This window comes from Protobothrops mucrosquamatus, unplaced genomic scaffold (assembly GCF_001527695.2).
Source record: "Protobothrops mucrosquamatus isolate PMUCROS unplaced genomic scaffold, P.Mucros_1.0 scaffold237, whole genome shotgun sequence".
NCBI lineage: Eukaryota > Metazoa > Chordata > Lepidosauria > Squamata > Viperidae > Protobothrops > Protobothrops mucrosquamatus.
The window spans coordinates 231390-253404 of record NW_015386587.1 but is presented as its reverse complement, the minus strand read 5'-3'; the positions used below and the strand labels follow the sequence as shown (position 1 = coordinate 253404).

Sequence of the window (22015 nt, the reverse complement as noted above, 5' to 3'; positions counted from 1 at the left end):
GATGGGCTAACACTTGGAAATTCCTGGAAGTTTGTCATTAAAACAAACCAGCCATCAATAGACACATACAGATAAACCATATTTATACATTATTCAAAGGAGGCAAAAAAGAAGGAAACTAAAAGTTCAAAACACATCCTTTCTAGCAGGCCAATATCTAAATTTGCAGGGATTAACATCAGATAATCAACCAGAAAACAATACGCTATTCAAGAAATTACCAAGAAAAAAGCTACACCACCACCAACACTGGCAGAACAGGCTATTGTATATAAGCAGGAGCAAACCCCACAATCACCAGCACTGATAATGTTACGTAGCCAAGTAATAAAATACCTGCAAACAAATAACCAAGTATAGAGAGAATCAAATATTCTGCAAAAAAATAAGGTTGTTAAAGTCTGCTTGCACAGTTAGATTGAGCATCTAGTGGGATGTCACAGGATTCTGATCTCATTTTCTTCAATATTGTTATTAATGATTTGGGTAATGAAGTAGAAGAAATCTTGTTAGATAACACAAAACTAAGTGAGAAATCTATTACCCTATAAATCAACCTGAGATGAAAATGAATTGAAAATACTACAGTGATATTTAGATGAGTCACATAGACGGTTCTTCACTCAGGAAAAAAATAGAAAATGCACTTGACTCAGCTATAGTTTGCATGTAAAGCAAAACTGGGCAGTGTGTTTGAATTGCAACTCAGTCTCTTAACTTTCCAGAGATGGTGGTGATGGCGATGACAGAAACATTGGGGATGTGGTGACAATAAAAGGGGTGGGGACAAAGCTTGTCATGGAGTTTGGGGACGCTGAAGAGGCAAATAAAAATGTGTTTAAAGGAAACAATCTGGGAACAAAAAAAATATGACAAAACTTGCAGTTTCAATTCTTGCAAACCTGTAATAACAATCCAATTTGCTATTTGGGGAACAGTTTGGAATTTGGGAGGGTTAAGGATGCAGCAGATGCTCCCCATTTATGGTTTATCCTATCCTACTCAGAGGAAGAGGACCAAAAGAACAAAAGTTATTACTGAGATTTGAACATATGGCTGTGAAATGTCAGTAGAGTAACTTGGTATGTTGGAGAGAGCATCTCAAAATCAGCTTTGGTAGCAATTAATATGGAACATAGAATGCTCACCTGCAACATAAGAGGCTTTGGGTTGACACGACAGTTAAAAGTGGCTGTAAAATGGGCAGTAACAATGGTTTTAGACTGGAATGGTACAAGTATGCTTTCAAAAAATGGGAAATATTTCATTCCAAATAATTGGCTATATGTAGTTTTGAGGAAAGAATACAAGAAGATATATATTATTAGACTTTAAATATATGAGGATTATTATGCAGAGGTCAAGAACTTGTTCTCCTATCATCCCAATGAACAAGACACAGAATGATGAAATTACAGTAAATGATAGCAAATTCTAGAAAAATGTCAGGAAAATAATAAGAGTGCTTTCACAGCGGAATAAATTATTCAGAGCAATAGTGGGTTACCCATTGTTGGATATCTTCAAGAAGCTGGGTGTACATTGCTTGAAGATACTTTAACGGTGGCATAATTGTCCTATACACCTAAAATTGTAAATTCAACCCCTTTTCTTGTTCTCCATCAATCAACTGAGAAGTGATAGGATGTGGAGGAAGATTAAAAACATTCATGCCCTCCTCAAACTTTAGGATAATAGTTCCATTTATTTTTCAGTTTTTCGATTGTTCCCATTCTTCTATACAGCTGAAGAAAAACCCAGAAAAACCTGGAATCAGATCTACTCTGTTGATGAAAGAGTAGCAATAAATAAGTTTTCATTTATTGCAGTATTTTTGTTTATGTTTATTGATTATAATTTGTTAGATCATTTTTTATCAAAGTTGCAGGATATGTACAAATACCATGTAAGTACAATCCTAGCAGAAACCTATTTATATTTTTGAATGACACAATATGTTTACATAATTATGTATGTGAAAATCTAGTACAAGAACATGAGCACTGGAGTAAGATGGAAATGTATTAATTCTGACGTCAGGTGACATACGAAGGTGAGTGGGTGGATAGATAGGTAGAAGATAGATAGGCCAGCCAGCTAAACTTCAAAGGCTTCCAAAAATGTTTAAATAAAAATTTAATTTGGATTCCTTCACTGATTAGAAATTTGGGTTTAATGGCCTACTTTGCTCCTTCCAATTCTATTTTGTAACGGCTACTAAATGCTTGCCTCAGATGTACCAGAAATATCTTTCAACTGAACAATAGAACATCAATTTACTTTTTCTGATCTCTTTCTTTCTAGATGTTGTAAAATGCAAAAAAGGCAGAGAGGCTACAGATGCACTGCAATGTCCACTATGCACCAACCCCAGGAATTCTAAAGAGAAACACTTAACTAAAATTCCACTGTCTTCATTTAACTGTAGTAAACCAACTGTAGATACAGATTTAAAATTGAAAACTGTAACTGTGGTAGATGATGGAGAACTCACTTCAGTGTCTCCCAAAGATTTTATGGCCCCTATAGGATCTATGTCATTAAACTTAATAGACCAAACAGGAAATCGAGCAAATATAGCTTGTAATGTACAGAAACCTTCAAAAATATCTCCAGTTATATTTAAAAAAACTGATAACAATACGCTACTTGAAATATCATTGTCAACTTTTCTTAAGTGTAGCATTGACCATGATCATATTCATCAACTGTGGAGTATTCTTGCTCTTTATAGTGATTCTCCGCTAAAATTGAGAGGGGAACACTTACTAACAGAAATGCCTTCTATCAGGTACAAGTACAAACAAATAGATTCCAAAAATGAGGAACTTTTCACTAACATAGAAGCTGAACTGACAGCTGAGCCTCATTGGCTGATGCAGAATCAAGTGTCAATGCAATTGGACAGAACTGCAACTACACTCAATATGCTGCATATCCAATATTCAATAGATGCTCAAATCATTCTTCCTGATGATGTCCCAAAGCCCACCAAACAAATGTGGGCCATGATCTTACAATACAAAAACTCCAAAACTGAACATTCAGTTTTAGTTAATGGTTCTGTAGAATTGGATTGCCAAGCAATTGGAGACCCTACCCCTGTAACTGAGTGGCTGTTACCTGATGGGACCAAGGTTAAGGCTCCATATGTAAGTGAAGATGGAAGAATAGTGATAGAAAAATCTGGTAAGCTCTTACTACATTCAGCAGATCATTTTGACACTGGACTTTATCACTGTATAGGAACCAACTATGAAGATGCCGATGTCTTGACATTTAGAATTACAGTGATAGATCCAAATCTGAAGCACAACCTTCTAAATGGAGGACAGCTTTCAGTATTTTTAGGTGAAATTATTGAGCTTCCCTGCCCCTCTACAGGTGTCCCAGATGCTTCTATTAATTGGATCATACCAGGAAACATGATTCTTCATAGTTCTTTTAAAAATAAACATTTGTTTCACAATGGTACATTAAAAATACAACCAACAACAGGACAAGACAGTGGCTACTTCACGTGTATAATGGCCAATAAATATGGTGTGGATTATTTAGTTTACCAAGTAATGGTTAAAAGGAATTTGAGCAAGTTGCAACAACTCACAAAAAAAGATACTCGAGTAGATAGTGAAGCAACAGAAGGATCTGGCAATCAAGAACATGGCTTTATTGGCCAAATTCAAAATTTTCCTTCTACTATTCCTGCTGAGGTAACCAGCCAAGCATCCATGCAAAGTTCATTTACAAATTATTTTATACACAATAAAACCAAAAACAAATACAAAGACATCTACAGGACCAATAGAGGCAAGATAAGCAGAAGGTTTAGAGGACAAAAGAGATTTGGTCTCTCTACTAAGAGAATCAATTCATTGCACTGGGCAACATTTTTAGAAAAAACAAGGAATATCACATTGTTACGAAGACAAGAAAATATAACAGTAAAACCAACAGAAAATGCATTTTTGTCTTCAAAGAGTTCAGAAAATGAAGGAGAGATATCTGGGGATGATATATTAGCTGAGGAAGAACTTATGTTTCTAGCAACTAGAAGACCTTCAAAATATACTTTGAGAGAAGCATCAGGAAATGTAGTGACAGCAAAATTTGGAAGTATGTCAGATAATTACAGCTCTATTGCAACATATAACATAGTTATAGAACCTTCAGCAACCAGTTCTATGGTAATGCAGTCTGAGATACCTATAGACCAGAACTGGCTAAATAAACCAAAACCTGAAATGGATGGAATGGGTCTTGAAAGATATCAAACACTGCCTACGCCACCAACCCTGATGGAAGCAACAATGCCATCATTGTTTAAAGAACGCAACAGTGCAGCAAACACTTCAAATTCTTTTCAGAGATTGATAAAATCTGAAGAAGGTAATGTCTATTTTAAAAGCAAAGCAACAGTAATACCAACAGTAGCTATCACTAATAATAGCCAATTTATAATTTCACACACAATTATTGAAAAACCTGATTTATTGGCAGAGAATGCTGAGAAAGCATCAAAAAAACCAAGTCATCAAGTACCCACAGCAGCAGTCAGTCTGTCTAACGATGCATCACAACATGGCTATATTTACAGTAGAAAAAAAATAATATTACACGTATCTCCAGGCCCAGCCATTCTTGGCCATCAACAGATTGAGGTAGTTAAGGATTCTGCAACTCATAGTCCATTCCCCAGAAGGTATAACAGACGAAGAAAAACCTTTGGAAGAAGACGAATAATTAGACCTGACCGTATTTCCAATAATGCAGGGCACAGATTTACTTTTCCTAGATCAGGGTTTGTTCCAGAAAGCTCAAGTCTTACTTTCCCTACAGAAATAAGCATACAAACGCCTTCAAACATATCAGTTGAATCATTTACCCCACAAACATTTATGTATACATCGATCAAACCTCAGTATCCAAAATCAACAATTTCAAGTCACACTGTGATATCCTCAAGTAACAAGATAGATACAGATGAAGTGTATGAAGCTTCTACAACTATCCCCTTCTACTCTAAAAGTACACAGGTTGTTCCACAAAGAAAAATAAAATCAGATACACATCAAGCAATCCCTGACATAGATCCATCAGCTAACATCCAATTCACAACCAATATCCATAAATCTAAGCTTAACTTAAAAAGTACATTTACTAAAGCTAATATATCACCTTTCATGATCAAATCCACTATTCCCTCTTTTAGTATCCACGATGTCTCTTCCAGTGTTTCAAATGGAGAAATACCTTCAAATAATTCTTTTGTTACCAGCTACATTCAAAAAGAGCTACTGCAGAAGCAATCCATAATACAAACAAAGCCCTCATCTGAAATATATGTTACAGATTTTCACACCTCAGGGCCAACATACAAAAATTCATCAATATATGAAACTGATGTTTCCAAAAGTGACAATCAAACTGATGTTCCTAGAGACTCAGTTGAACGTATCAATGAGAATGTATCATTACTAAAAGACAATCCAATATTATCACTCAGTACTACAGAATCACCATCGCTAGTGCCTATGTACAACTTTACAACAGATCTTAATAAAGAAACTGATACTACAAACAACCAACTGATACATAATCCAACTACCACTGTTGCAAACAAGTTTTCCAAACTTAAAACATTTCGACGACAAAGAAAGAAAGGTCAAAGGAGGAGAAGACCTCTGCAGAAGTCAATGACTTTTCACAGAAACATTTTGGGCAATAAAGGATTTGTCACTCCCTTTAAAAACATTATTCCTTCTCCTATTATGAAAACAATGAAAAATGTAACTGAACCTCCTAGTCTCATACTGACTGAATTGTTTTCAAAATTCACTACTATGGATATAGTTACAGTTACAACACAAGCACCAATTCTTAGCACAGCAGATATAAAAAGAGATAATACATTCTTAGCTACTGCTCAGGAATCCCTTGAAAATGCTTACATCATTAAGCTACCAATGGAATCTTCATCTGAAAAGCTTTCATCTACAGCTCCACAGCTTGAAATGTCATTGGATACAACAAAGATAAGCACAGTATTACCAGACACATCCTTGGTAACAACTGGACCAATGTTTACTAAAGTACCACAAACTACTAGACAAGCAGATAAGGAATCTTACCAGTATGTGGGACTAACAGCAACTCCAAAAATACAAATAACAAAAACGGCTCTTCATGTGAAAAAGGAGATAAATCCACAGATTCCTACTAATGCAATTTACATGACCACTACTCCATTAGTATCCCAAACAAGGCTCATCCAAACTACACAAACCACTTCATCTCCCAGATGGGGTAAAATTTCATGGCAGTTTCCATTGTCTAAAATCAGAGATACTGCAAAACCACTCATAACTAACACAGTATTAAAATCACCTCAAAGCTCCACTCTTTATACTCCTTTGTGGAAGATAGATAAGAACAATTACATGAAAAACTGGTCTGAAAGAATAGACCAAGTAGCCACCACCACCAATCCAGAAGATTTAAATTCATTCTATCAAACCAGATTGGCAAAACCCAGAATAAGTGGAGGGAAATTTGCAGTGTTTACTGTCCTGGCTAATTCAGATGCTTTCATTCCATGTGAAGCCAATGGTAATCCTCAACCAACCATCCATTGGACCAAGATATCAGCAGGTAAGCTTTTGAAATTAATATTTTACATTTGTTCTCTTTTATCATAAACAAGATGTGAATTAAGAAGTAAAGCATAAGAAATTAATTTCTTATGTATGTTTACAATCCTATAATTAAATTATGAAATTTAATAACTACAATGTGATATAGTGTTAGATTAGGACTAAAGTCAGGTTTTAAACTAGCCATGAAATTTTCTAATGACCTTGGGCCAGTTGCAAATCTAACTACAACCTTTCATTGGATGGAAAAGATTTTCATGTGCCAGAAAAATAAATGGATATAAAGAAAATGAGCAACAATAATCCAGATTTTAGCTAATTTTTCTCTAAGCACAGAAAGTAATAATGTGATACAGTATAGCTGCTCTGAAGCCATACTCAGAATATTCAGAATGCTTCTGAGATAATTCTGAAGTATTAGATCGAACAGCTATACTTAAAAACATTTTTAATCAAGCTAGAATATTTTAAGAGAATGCTATATAAAGTATACACTTAATGCGGTAAGGTGGAATTTTTAAGGCAGTGTTGACTCTGGTAACTGTCCAATGAGTCCCAAAAGTGTTATTGGCAAAGTTTTTCAGAAGTGGCATGCCATTGTATCCTTCCTACAGCTGAGAGAGAAAGACTAGCCCAAGATCATCCTGCTGGTTTTGTACCTAAAAGGGGAAACTCAGCTGCCCAGTTTCTAGCCAGTGCCTTAATTATCACATCACGCTGGCACATTATGCAAAACCTAAAGCACCAGCTTTCCATAAAAAAGAGCATTAAAATGTAATCTATTTTCTCTGGTCCAGAATAATACAATTCATCCCATGAGGGAATCGTATTTATGCTTTTTCCTAACTGGATGAAAACACGCATGTATAAATAATGTACATATAGTGCCAACAAGAATTGTTTCAAATAAATTATAAAAGAAGCTTCTTAAAACCAGGGATCATGTCCTATAAATGTCAATATAAACAGGGCTTGTGCTAGTATATACAGTTCATTATTTTTCTCTTGATCAAAATGGGTAAATAATCTAAGAAGGGATAGCATCACATTATATCAAAAGCCTGGAATAAAAGAGTCAAGTAATTCAAATAAATTATAACCACAAATCATCTTAAAGCTAAATTTTGCTGTTATACAATAACCATGATTGGCTGTTTATATGAAGCTGTTGCAAGTGGGGTTTTTTTTAATCTACTTTATTAATAAGAGAAGGTATTGTTCATGCTGGTTAGACTGAGATTCTTGGATTAATATATGAATGCAGTTATTTGACTAAGGCAAAAACAAAAAAAAATATTTCCAAAATATATGTAAGCTCTGAATTTAAAGCATGCAAACACATGCCTGATTAATGGGTATAATAAACATAACTAAACATAATAATCAGTATATGAAAATTAATTGAGATATTTAATTTTCTTCCTATAGTAGTTTTAAGGCGGGCAAAGTTAAGTCAAGAAAATAATTAAAAGGTATGAAGAAATTCAAAATCTTATTTTCTTGTTTGCAAATTAATAATCAACAAGTTACAGTATGTAATAGGCAACATTTTAATAAATATAACTTTAGTTTCTTTTTGATTAATCAGGGTCTGATGCATCAAAAAACAGACACCATAACAGATTTGAGATTCTTCCCAATGGTACACTCTCCATTCAGAATGTCAACATCCAGGATCGTGGACAGTACTTGTGCGTGGCTGCCAATCAACAAGGTTCAGACAAGCTTCTGGTCACTTTGTCTGTGGTTACTTATCCACCAAGAATTCTAGGGAAAAGTTCCAGGATCATTACTGTCCACTCTGGCAAGCCAGCATTTATGAGGTGTGCCGCTGAAGGCCACCCCATTCCTTCTATAACTTGGATCCTCGCAAACAAAACTCATATCTCTGAATTTTCAGTAGAAAATGAGGCTGTTTCTCTACACTCAGATGGCACTTTACTGATCAAGAAAGTCAGTGTTTATGACAGAGGGATATATACCTGCACAGCAGATAATCCAATTGGCTCAGATACTATGGCAATCAGGTTGCAAGTCATTGCTGCACCACCCATTATACTGGAAGATAAGAAGCAACTTATACTAGAGACTATGGGTGAAAGTTTGAAGTTTCCTTGCACTGTCAAAGGAGACCCTCATCCAACTGTTCACTGGGTCCTCCCTGATGGAACAGAGATGAAACCGCTGCACTACCTAAATGGCAAGGTTTTTTTGTTCCCCAATGGATCACTTCTTATCAGGAGTATAGTTCCTTCTGACAGCGGGAAATATGAATGTATAGCTACAAGCTCCACTGGTTCAGAAAGGAGAGTAGTACTACTTCAAGTGGAACGCCAAGATATAATACCCCGAATTGGAGCTACATCCCAAAGATTGACTCAACTGAATTTTGGGAATAGGTTACTTCTAAACTGCTCAGCTACAGGGGAGCCAAAACCCAGGATAATGTGGAGATTACCTTCTAAAGCTGTTGTTGACCAATGGCACAGGTAGGTTTCTTGGAAACTTAATTCAGAACAGTTTCTGGCTGGTCTTGACTGAATTTTTCTGATAGGAAAGTTTTTACAGCTGTTGTTTGAGCTGCTTAGATGGCAAGGAGATACAAAAAAAGATGGTTGGGAAAGCTGTAGAGGAATTTAGCACTTAGCATTTAAGATGGAATACTACAGAAGAATAAAAGGAGAAATAAAATTCTAGAACTAGCTAAAGGAAAATGAAATGCAGGTGAGAGAACAATGGAAGAGATAAGAAACTAATTTAAAATAATTAGCCAAATGCTTACCTGCTGGCTTTGGGGCTAGCTGTAATTTAAGACTGGGCATGCAAGATCCTGGGAACAGACCTACTATATGAGACATTTGTATATGGTACTGCATTCTATTCCAGTGGTAATAACCAAATGTCTATTGGCACTCCATAATCACAATATGAACAAATTGTTAGGAATAATGTGAAATAGGAATAATACAATGGATGGCAAAGATAAATAGTTAGCTATAGTTATATATTTTGTTAATACTGAAATCACAGGCATACATTTGGATGCATAAAGAGGAGGAAAGGAGATGGTTGGAGATGTAGATTCACTTTTATTCACTCCTGCAGCCAGATAAAGGAGTAATCCATCTTTGAATCATAAACAATAGAAGTAGCTTTTATGACTGATAGCAGAGGTTCTAAGAAAAGTAGTGTTTTGGGATGGATGATTTCTATTTGGAAATCTCTCAAAACTATTACAAAATGTTATAAGCCCCCAGCAAATTCCCTTCCAAAACAAACACAAATAAACATTTTTCCTTTGGAATATCTCACTGTTGGCAAGTGTGATGAACAGACCATATGACATATTATATTCATTAGGATAATTTTCTTAACAGGTTAAAGTAACACATTTTGGTGAAAATTCAAGCAATGAACTTACACAGTAAAAAAATATTAATGCATAATAAAATGTAATGCTAGAGAAAATTGGTTGACATTATGTAAAGCTCTGATAGTTTGGGCCTGCCACAATAAAATGTCCTATCAGAAAGTTTATTCTATGTAGCAAAAAGCAAATGCAATTTGTGGTAAATGCAATTTACCATTTTGTGGTAAATGCAATTTGTTCACTCAAAATGTAATTTTACAGTCACATGAAGTAATAATTTCACTAAGTTTTGCACTAAATTTACTTCAGTGTTGCATCCAATACTGTACATTAGAAAGGAAGATTAGGGGATGAGAAACTAATCCTTGTAAGGAGAGACTGAGGGAACTGAGTATGTCGTTTAACCTTGAGAAAATATGACTGAAGGGTAGACATTTTTCTAGTACCAAGCACCTATCACATAGAACAAGGGTCCCCAAGCCCCGGGCCATAGCCCGGTACTGGGTAGTGAGCCTTCGGAATTGGGCCACTCATCCCCACATGGGGAAATGTGTGTGCATGTGCTCCATTTGCATAAGCATTGGACATGCGTGTCTGCCACTTGCGTGATTGGAGTTGTGCATGCACGCTTGCCAGCTGTTTGCATGGAACCATCCCCTCTTCCCCCTCTCCCTTGCCAGTCCACAAAGCCAGAAAGTTTGGGAAACTCTGACATAGAGGACACCTGTGCCCCACAAATGACACAGCTTTTTCTTTAGCCTGTCTTGCCTTCTGCAATTTTGGAGAGAAAGTATCATACCTCATTTGCAGAAGCAAACTTGCCCATTACATGAAACTCTACCCATGTATATTTTAGATGTTCTTTGTGCACCCTGCCACATATTCTACTTAATAATAGTATTTCCACTAGTTCTGAGGGAAACTTCATTTGTTTCTTTTTTAAAGAATTTTTTAAATACCTTTTTATTATTTTTATAAATAACTCAAGGCAGCAAAAATACTAATATTCCTTCCTCCTCCTTAAGCTTAAGTGAAGTATTTAGGCTATCTGTCAGAAATATTTTAATTTGGATTCCTGTACCACGAAGTTGGAGTTGGAATTGGAGTTGGAGTTGGGTTCCTTCCAATCCTATAAAGCTTATTTTTTAAAAAAAATTCTTCAGTTACTATGAGAATCAACAACTTTGGATTTTGTCACACAGCCCAAAATAAATGATTCTTTTTTCCCTTCTTTTTCCAGAATGGGGAGCCGAATCCACGTGTATCCCAATGGATCCTTAGTTATTGAGTCAATCACAGAAAAGGATGCAGGTGATTATATTTGTGTGGCAAGAAACAGAATGGGTGATGATTTGATCCTTTTGAAAGTCAGTGTGACAATGAAGCCTGCAAAAATTGATCACAAACAGTATTTTAAGAAACTGGTACCTTATGGGAAAGACTTCAAAGTGGATTGTAAAGCTTCAGGATCTCCTGAGCCAGAAATATCTTGGAGTTTGCCAGATGGTACAACAATCAATAATGCAATGCAAGCTGATGATAGTGGGCATATGCTGAAGAAATATACTGTGTTTGACAATGGGACTCTGTATTTCAATAAGGTTGGAATGATGGAAGAGGGAGATTACACTTGCCATGCTCAAAATACACTGGGAAAAGATGAGATGAAAGTGCAGATAAAAGTGATTGCAGCTGCACCTCGTATCAAGCAGAATTCAAAGGCCTATGCAAAGATAAAAGCAGGAGATGATGCGTTCTTTGATTGTGATGCTATAGGGGAACCTAAGCCAAAAATATTTTGGTTGTTGCCTTCTAACAATATGATTTTAGCTTCTGCACAGAGATATATTCTCCATATTAATGGGTCATTGTCAATCATTAAAGTAAGGCTTTTAGATGCTGGAGAATATATATGTGTAGCACGCAATTCTGGTGGAGATGAGACCAAGGTTTATAAACTAGATGTAATCTCTAAACCACCTCTGATCAATGGTTTATATTCTAACAAGTCTGTCATTAAAGCAACAGCTATAAAACACTCCAAAAAACAAATAGCTTGTAATGCTGAAGGAGATCCAGTGCCGCAGATTATGTGGATCATGCCTGATAATATTTTCCTAACATCCCCATACTATGGAAGTAGGATAACCGTACATAGAAACGGGACTCTTGAAATTCGCAATGTAAGGTCTTCAGATACAGCGGAGTTTATTTGCATAGCACGTAATGATGGGGGAGAAAGCATGCTGATAGTCCATTTGGAAGTGCTTGAGATCCTACGGCGCCCGATTTTCAGGAACCCATTTAATGAGAAAGTCATAGCAAAACCAGGAAAAACCATACTCTTGAATTGTTCTGTTGATGGAAACCCACGTCCTGAGATAATTTGGATATTACCAAATGGTACACGGCTCTACACTGGTATTAGAACATTACGGTTTTATTTGGGAAGCAATGGCACCCTTGTCATCAATAGACTTTCTAAAGCAGATGCAGGAAAATACAGATGTTCAGCTAAAAATCAAGTAGGCTACATTGAAAAGTTGATCATATTGGAAACTGGTGAAACACCTACGATTTTTATCCACTCAGGAGGGACAATAAAAAGCATTAGTGGAGAATCTTTATCACTTCACTGTCTTGCTGCTGGAAGTCCCAAGCCAAACATTATATGGACACTTCCCAGTGGCTTTGTCTTAGACCGGCCTCAAATTAATGGGAAGTATACATTACTGGAGAATGGTACCTTACTTATTAGAGAAACCAATATTCATGACAGAGGAAATTATATGTGCAAAGCTCAGAACTATATTGGTGATTCAACAGTAGTTGTTTTTGTAACAATTGTGGGACACTCACCAAGGATCACAAAACGACCCCCAAGGAATATTCACACTGTGGCTGGGTTGGCGATTCAGCTTCATTGTATGGCATTTGGGATACCAGATCCAGAAATTACATGGGAGCTACCTAACCATTCATTATTTTTCACAGGCATCAAAGGAAAACTATCTGGAAGTGAGATTCTTCATCCACAAGGAACATTAATAATTCACAATCCAAATTCATCAGATTCAGGCATATATAAATGTGTGGCTAAGAATCAGTTTGGCAAGGATTTCACAGTGACGTATGTTCAAATTATTTCAAATAGGAATAAAGTCTAAAATGGATCATTTGGCTTTCAAAGATGTTTAATCAAAACCAGTCGAAAGGCATTTCAATTTTGGTGCTATTACAATTCTAACTTTACAGTTTGTCAAGCTAAAAGACATATAGGTTTTGGAAGAGTTTGCATTATTACCTAGTGTTGATTTTAAGACAACATTAAAAAGTAACCTTAAAAACTTAAGGCACTTAAGTTTCGAACAAAAATAACAGTGAAAATGACAACATATTCTCTAAAGATACTTGCAATACAAAATATTTAGCACAATAATGGATTTTTTTAAATGCTAGTTTTTATTTCCCACTTGATAGTATAAACATTGTAAAGCTATTGAAAAACAGGATTGCTGGTTTCATTTATTGTTGATGTGAATGACCATTTTCTAATTCTTGATAGTTTCAAATATTTTAAAACAAAGAATATTGATTTGCTTGTAAAACTACAATATTCTTTCATGCAGAAGTCCTTTTGGGGGGCAGTGGAAGAATAAATAAGAAATAATTATTTCATTTTTTTAAATAAAGCTGTATTATTTTTTTACAACAAAGTGCCATCAAAACTGCATGTGAAGAAATGAAAATGTAAATATTAATTATATTGCCAATTATTGTATGTGAGGAAATAATTTTATGTATCATAGGTTTTAAAGCATACTATTTATTATTATTATACTTTATTGAAAGACAAGAAACTGTGTTTCTTTTTATGGGCACATGAAATTAATATGATCTAGAATGCTCTTAAAATAACAGAAACAGTAGGTCCAAGAATATTGTCCTAGTACTTTATGTATTATGTACTAATACATAAAGTACTAGGACAATATTCTTGGACCTTCTGTTATTTTTCTTAAATTCTCTTCTCAGGGCAAATTTTTAAAATATGCAAGAAAGAACATAATTACTAACTGAGAAAAGTTAGCTGAGGAAGTGGAAGTAGCAAGGACATCAGAAAAAAAGTTACCATGTAATATTGGAGATGCTGATTTGAAAGGAAGCTAAACCTGAATACAAAAAAACATGTGTATTCAACTTTTAAAAAATCAGATTTTAATAAAGTTAGTAATAACAAAAATGGTTTTGTATTAGGGAGAAAGTGATGAGAAAAAGAGCTTAAAAATAGGAATTTCTTTAAAGAGAGGATGTACTAAAAGAACAATAATTCCAATGACCAACAAATGGAAAACAGCAAAGTAAACTAATGTTGCTACATAGCATGTTGAGGAAATGTAATAATTATGAAAGTGAAAATGAAAGAAAAACAACTGTGACCATCTGACCTGGTGTAACGTGAGTCTTCCAAATTCTTTGATATGATACACCTCTTAGAAGATGGTGCTAATGTTGAAGAACATCTTTGATAGCCAAAAGTACCATGTTAAAAACTGGATAGAGATGTCTAGAAATGAATGTGCATGGGAGGGAATTGTTTATAAAACTATAACTCCCAAAATAAAATTAAAAAAAGATCAGCCTTCACAATAAAAATTTTAGTGGGATTTGGGCGATGGTGAATGGATTGAGAAATGAATGCCTATAGCTTGTGGGCTACTTAAAAGAAACCCCTTGCTTGATAAGATCAAAATTAAGAATAAATTCATACTAAACATTTACAGATCCCATAAGGCATCTAGATCTTTGATTGGGGAGCAGGAATGCACAAGAAAATGAATTTTATTTAGCTTTATTTATCTGAAATATTTTTGAGGAAATATGTCTAATATCTAGTACAGGTAGGTCTATGCTGCAGCTTAGCATAAACTATCATAAAGATGTTGAAAAACTTGATCAAGGTGGAGAGTGGGATCAGTAAAACAGCATATCAAGATATATGATTATAACCTAAGTTAAAATCATTACAAATATAATCTTTTAAAAATTGTTAAAGTCATCATGATGACTGATGACTACCTACCTACCTCACTGAATTTTTGTGAGTAATGGTGTGTACATTGCTCCGAGTCCATTGTATGTACACTGAATGAAAAGTTTAATATACTATAAATCAACCAGGTTGGAGGCCAAAAGACATTATTACTGTATATTCAAACGTTCCATAACAAGAATTAAAGGTAGTTAAATATTCCTGTTACTATTTCATATTAACCAGATTATATCTCCACTTAAATACAATCTAATAAAAAGTGCATATGCTTTCTGCAGTGTTCCAAGATTTTAGAAATGACGGGAACAGAGTAAGATCCCTTTTGGTTAGATGAGGGAAGAGCCAACAATCACAGCCATGTTTAAAAAATGTGTTCTAATAGTTTAATCTAGGGTTAGTCAACCCTGGCTCAGGAATTCTGGGAGTTGAAGTCCACGTCATAAAAGAGCCAAGGTTGACTACCCCTGGTTTAATCCATCAGACAGGATAACTCTGTGTTGTGTGATGATATTTTATGAGAATGAGATTGTATAAAGAATTGAGGGTGAGCAGGGACTATGCTCCTCTCTTTTCAAATATCTCAATATAGTCTGCATATTTTGCATATTCATCCTGGAAAGTATGAAAGTGTACTTGTTACTGGATGATCAGTGTTGGAGATTGAGTTCTATAGGCAGAGATTCTTAAATCCCTCGGAACAAAAGGGATGACATCATTGTGTCAGTAAATGTTTGGATTGTGAGTCTGAATACGGTTCATTTCCAAGCCTATTGGAAAATGTAACAGGGAACATGGACACAGTTGGAATGGTGATGGTGACTAGCAACTGTCCAGTGACTTTGTGATGGATCTTCATTGTCCATACTGGCCAGTAGTCTACCTAGGCAAACTAAAGAGATCCTATCTGTGCATGCTAGAGGCTTCAGGATAGTTGCTATGATGCCAGAATTTAGAGTTGCACTTCAGGAACAGTCTCAGTGGGTATACTAACATGAATTACTATCTGGACTCCACTTAATTTGTGGTTGTTTCGGTATCAGCCTCTAAAAGCTGTGATTCCTTAATTTACAAACAACCAGGTCTATAGCATATTAAGTTTCTATCTACAAATTGTTTTCCCCACCTTCCTCACAAACACAACACTTTGTTAATGCTTGGAAAGAGGAGGTAGTCTTTTTAGGGCATCCATATACAAAGTTGCCAGAATCTCCAAAATATAGGTAGACATCTTGAATACAACATTCCAGCTTTATTCAGAAAGATAGAAGAGCTCTGCTAATTCTCAGCAGCATGCATGGGATCAACTTCTAAAGTTGCTAGTGCATGGGAAGGAAGGCATGAAAGAGAATAGTTACTATAAGCTTCATGCAGGCATGGCTATAAATCTCAGGTAACCCCTTATTCAGGAATTGTCTTATTTGGCAGATGTCTTATAAGACATGACTCAACAAGCTTAGTCTCCTTATTGCACATACAAATGGAGCCATATAAACACAGATTGTCCAGTGCAATACACAAAAATAAAATTTATTTATAGGCCTATGATCCAGAATTTATATTTTATGAGGTTTTTTTCTTCTTGTCTTGCTAAATTTATGGACACCTGCCATTCACCTAATGGCCTTGAAAGACACCTGATTTATTTTAACATAATGGGTTATTTCTAGAAGATCTTGATTCTTTACACCAGGGATGTCAAACTGCCGGCCCACGGGCCAGATGTGTCACACAAGCCATGCCCACCCCAGCTCCAGCAAGGGGAAAAAGGTTGCAATACGTCACATTACGTGATACGGCCAGTTTGACACCCCTGCTTTACACAGTCAATCTGACAATTTATTCAGCAAGAACAAATTTTGTCAGGCTTACATTTTTTTTAGTTAAATAATTTGATCGGATCCTATTGAGGGTACTATGTCCAGTTCTGGGCACCATACCCTAAGAGGAAGTCAAGAAACTGAATTTACAGTTTTAAAAATGGCAGCAAGATACAGAAGACTAGGAATTAAGTTTCATTAAGAGAGAATAAAATAACTAGCATGTTTAGCTTTCAGGGGAAAAAACTGATATTTTTTTCAAACAATGAAAACAGTGTGACACAAAAGAATTGTAAGAAAAATGGATTAAAATTACAAGAAGACAGATTGTAGTTGTATGTTATAAAAATCTTCTCTGTATCGTTCCAATTTTAGTATATGTGCTGCCGAAGCGAGCACTTTATAAAAATCTTCTTAATCATGTAATTCAGCAGCGGAAGCAATTACCAAATAGTAATCGCTATTTGTAGGTTTATTTATAGTAGGTTCACTAAGAGTTTAAGCAGTTGATAGACTATCTTTTGCAGGAAAACCTGGGCAGGAGATTGAACTCAGTGGTCCCTCCAGTGTTAGTAAGAGAACTTTGTTGTCTAATTATGAGATTCAATATTGAACCAAGATTCTTGCTATTATTAATATAAAGACTATATATCTTATTTTTCTTCTACTTTGAAGGATATAATTCATTTTTGCTGAATTTGTCTTACATCAGAAGTTTGGGGTTTGTGTGTGTATGTGTGTATCCTAATTTTCCTAAATCTATAGTGGTTGTTCTAGGAGTTCAACTTATTTTCCCTCCCAATATGTTAGCTGTTGAGGGATTGGAGTTGCCTAATTTTCATGGCCAAGTAAGAGAAAAGAGGAAATTGAACAAACCTTTTTATACGGCTAAATTCAACCATTTACTTGATATTTTCATTAATTTTGTTATATCTAACAATAGGAGAAAATCAATATTTCAAGGTTCTCTTAAGAAATTTTCAGTTTATTCTTAAAAACTATTTCCTGGTATGAACAAGAACCTCAAACTGACATTTTCTCTGGCATTATTCTCCTTGAATAAGGTGGTTTAAAATGCCAAATTTTGAACAAATGTCCTGTAAACCAAGATTTATTCCACCTGTATGTGAATATAAGAGAGGGGAGAATCAGAGGTTGTTGTGATTTGCCTGGAAAACGTGTTCTCTCATGGAATTATGTAATATAAATCTGATAGATACTGACTTATTTAAATCTGTACTATTAAATATAGAATCTTAATAAGCTTAATAAGCTCTTCACAACTTTGCCACAGACCCCAGCTAACAGAGCTTGTTTCATGAATAACAGGAACTCTGTATTTCCAATCTCAGAACTGACAGAGCTGAAACAGAAAGGAAATACATTGTTATAACCACACCTTAAAATTAAAACAGAATATTCAGTTTGATGCACAATCTAGAACAATCCTAATTTGTCTCTGCCCTTGGCAGATGTTCTCCATACCAATCCCCTTTTCAGAAGTATAATATTTTGCAGCCTGAATGTCTTCCAGATGCATGGATATGAACTCCCCAAATTGCTTGCCTGCATGGTTACTGCTAATAATTTTTGGAGCATGCATACACATTTGGAGTATGTTCAGAATGGCAATAGTTGCATCATATTCTAACTGAAGTTTCATAAAGACTCAAGTGGCTTCACATATTATAAAAATGAAGTTATCAATATTTTTGTAACTTTACCAGATATTTATCGGGCACTGGTAACAAAAAAAACAACCAGATTTTCACCATCATTCAGTCAAGAGCTTCCAGAATAACTATTACAGGAAACAGAATAGGCCTTTCTTTGAAACATCCAGCCAATTCTTAATTTCATGTTTCAAATTCCACATCTAAAAAGCATGTAGTACTGAAGGTTCTGGTTTGGATTTTCACAGGATTTTCTGTGACAATTAGGCATATTTTTGAATACTATTAATTCAGATATATTTTTTTTGCAATTTCACTGATGATAAACCAGACTCCATCCAATGGTAAAATCTCAGGACTATCTGTTGATCTCCAGATTTGATGGATTGTCACCAAATGAAAGATGAATATAGCAAAACTAGAGGGCTGAAACGCCTACCCCATAGTGCTGGGATGTGACATCTTTTGCACATTATATTCTTAACCAGCAACTAATAAGAGCACAGAAATGAATATGATTCTGCATTTTTTCTAATTGCACAGTGACAAAAAGAATATAAACCTGAATCAGCAATTTGTTGCAATACCAAATATTTTTAAAATATATTTACAGCTGTTAATTATTTTTAAGAAAACAAGGTATATAATAAGGAAAATAGGCATGGTTTCATTTCAAATGTAAATAATGTTATACATTCAAATTACAAGAAAGTTCAAAGTTTTTTCACAATGTGCAACCTAAATATTTTCACAGTGTACATAGTAATTCACAGAAGTATTTATTACCCTAAATATTCTCATATCATTATGAGAAGATAGGTATGCATTGGCTTGGTGTTGCAGTTCAAATTTTATTCTATATCAATGGATTGATTTGCTTAGTAGATATTATTTCATCCATAGTCATCCTTACTGTAATGCTATCACAAGGAAATTTATAGTTATGACAGAATACGTGATAAAATAGTCTCAAATATTTTAAATATGCCCTACATGAAACACATTCAAAAATTTGTTCATCTAATACTAAAAATACTCAAAATTCACAAAACAGTTTCTTCTATTTATTCTTTACCCAAATATGAGCAAATATCACTTCCACAAAGTTAAAATAGTTTCTATTTCAGATATAAATTTGTTGAATAATATAGTTGTGCTTGTGCAGCAAATTTATAAATACAATGTATTTACATAAATAAAATCAACGTTTTTAACTTCTGAATACCTATCATACAAAATAAAAAGCCATTATTCTAAGGCTCAGAAACTAAAGCCAAGTTCTTATAAATAATTGATAAGTTGGTAAATATTGGACTCTACCACTGAGATAACCAAAACTGAATTCTACAGTATAACATCAGTTTTTTACTTGATGATTCATTACAAAATGCACCTCCTCACAAAGCTAACACTCTAGGCATGCCTCCTTAATATATTAGTTGCCATTATATAGCAGTTTTTTTAAAACTCCTCCATTTAAGACATAAATATCATCAGTTATTGGTTTTCCTTTGGATCTGCACTTAATAAATCAGTGGAACAACACTGGAGGTTTTTAAGAAGAGATTGGACAACCATTTGTCTGCAATGGTATAAGGTTTCCTGCTTGAACAAGGGGTTGGACTAGAAGACCTCTTATATCAACAGCCTATGACATGTTAAAGTATAGGCCAGGGCTCTTATTTATAGAATATTTCTCATCTATAGAAACATGCATATAGATATATACCTTCACACTTACATACACATACACGCATATGTGCACATATGCATGTATGCATATCTTCATATACAAATGCACATATACATTCTCTGGCATGTTGAGTGCTGGATTATTACTAAAGCATTAATCCTAACAGATCTCTTCACATTAGTCAGAATCATTTGTATTACCTATTGAAAACTTGAAATAATTCTTGAAATTATTTTGGAATATTCATAGACTAAGAAATAGCAAAAGGACATTTAATATCTACTCCATGTTTTGAAAACCCTGGAGTATGTCTCTGACAGTGTTTCTGAAAACAGAGGAAGCAATCTGAAAGACACAATTCTTCTTATCTATCTAAAGGCGCAAGCTGTAATTCTTTGAAGAAAGGGTATAATTTACATGTCACAAATGTTAGCAGTGAAAGTGTATGGGTGGTAAGTCACATTGTAAATCAGCTATGACATCTCCAACACCAGCTAACATTTCTTTTTCTCTGAGTAAGATGTACAGTGATAATTTAGGTGTTGAAATCACATTTTGATTCTTTGCATGTCTCTAGCCATAGATTTTCTATTGAAAAATAAATTTAGCAATTTTATTATGGTTAAATTATGGCTGGATCAAGAATTGTAGAGTATGTTTGTAGTCCAATGTGCTTAGCACAGGACATGAAAAAAAATTATGGCATTCTTATATAAATATACAGTTGACAAAAAATTAGCAACTGGAGAAAAATTAAATAATAAATATATAAACAAATAAATAAAGGTGTCTTTTTACTCAACATTTGGTCCAGTGCAGTATTAAGGATTTTGTTTTTGTTTTTTAAAAAAAGATTTTTTTTATTTTTGCACAAAAAGAAATTCAGCACTTTTCACCCTCTTGAAAAAAAAAATCTTAAAGCACCAAATCCATATGCTTTGCAGCCACAGGTTAAGTCCCACATAATTTATATTTCTGTAATTTGCTAAACAATAACATAAAATCATCTATTTCCTACATATTCACATTATTAGCGCACGCACGCACACAAATGGGGGGAGTAATTAGTGCAACAAATTTTGCTCTCCTTGTTCTTCAGTGCAAATACTTTCTCTTCCTGACATCTTTCAGGTTTAGAAGTGTGGAAGATGACTGTATGGATTCACACCTTGCTGGGGCTGGTTACCTAAGGAGCAAAAACATAAAAATGCTATAATGTCATCAAATTAAAATCCCATACATCATGTCAAAATGTATTTCCAGATAAAAAATAGTGGGGAAAAATAAGTTTATATGCTTAAAGTTCAAATGACCATTATCCAGAGACACTTGTGCATGGGGCAATGTATATATTTTGAAGACTAAGGATCATAACATTTTCTTTAATGTTAAATGCTGCCTAATAGGATATATAGATTTTGCATACTTAAGACAAACAACATACACATGCACATACTTAAATTGGTTGGTTTTTTAAAAAAAATAAACATTGTAAGGCTCTTTTTATTTTAGTTTATTTTTTTTAAGAATCTGAATGTTCTGATTCCACTCACCTCATAAAATCTTCATGCCACTCATATACCTTTCCTGTCACTTAAGGCTATAGGAAAATAATGGTTAATAAATAAGACTAAAGGCAAAATATGAAAACCTTTGGCAATGACCAAAGGTTCTATAGAGGACCAAGTGTTGAGTGAATTTGGATTGCAGGAATAAGCTTGTGGTGTGAACTCCCAAGGTGGAAATTGTTTTGAGT

At 34.6% G+C, this 22015-nt stretch overlaps 2 protein-coding genes across 2 annotated transcripts in view; one reads left to right on the top strand and one right to left on the bottom strand.

Annotated features, from left to right (window-relative positions):
• IGSF10 (immunoglobulin superfamily member 10) overlaps positions 1–13600 on the top strand; it is a 21754-nt gene extending 8154 nt beyond the window's left edge. The window contains exons 4-7 of the mRNA XM_029283808.1: positions 1866–1906; positions 2305–6651; positions 8242–9142; positions 11264–13600. Coding sequence (XP_029139641.1) covers positions 1866–1906; positions 2305–6651; positions 8242–9142; positions 11264–13190 — 7216 coding nt within the window. The 3' untranslated portion in view covers positions 13191–13600. The remainder of the gene's footprint in view (positions 1–1865; positions 1907–2304; positions 6652–8241; positions 9143–11263) is intronic.
• A 7792-nt stretch (positions 13601–21392) lies between these two features.
• The window catches only part of MED12L (mediator complex subunit 12L), a 161612-nt gene continuing 160989 nt past the window's right edge, over positions 21393–22015 (bottom strand). The window contains 1 exon segment of the mRNA XM_029283807.1: positions 21393–21445. Coding sequence (XP_029139640.1) covers positions 21393–21445 — 53 coding nt within the window.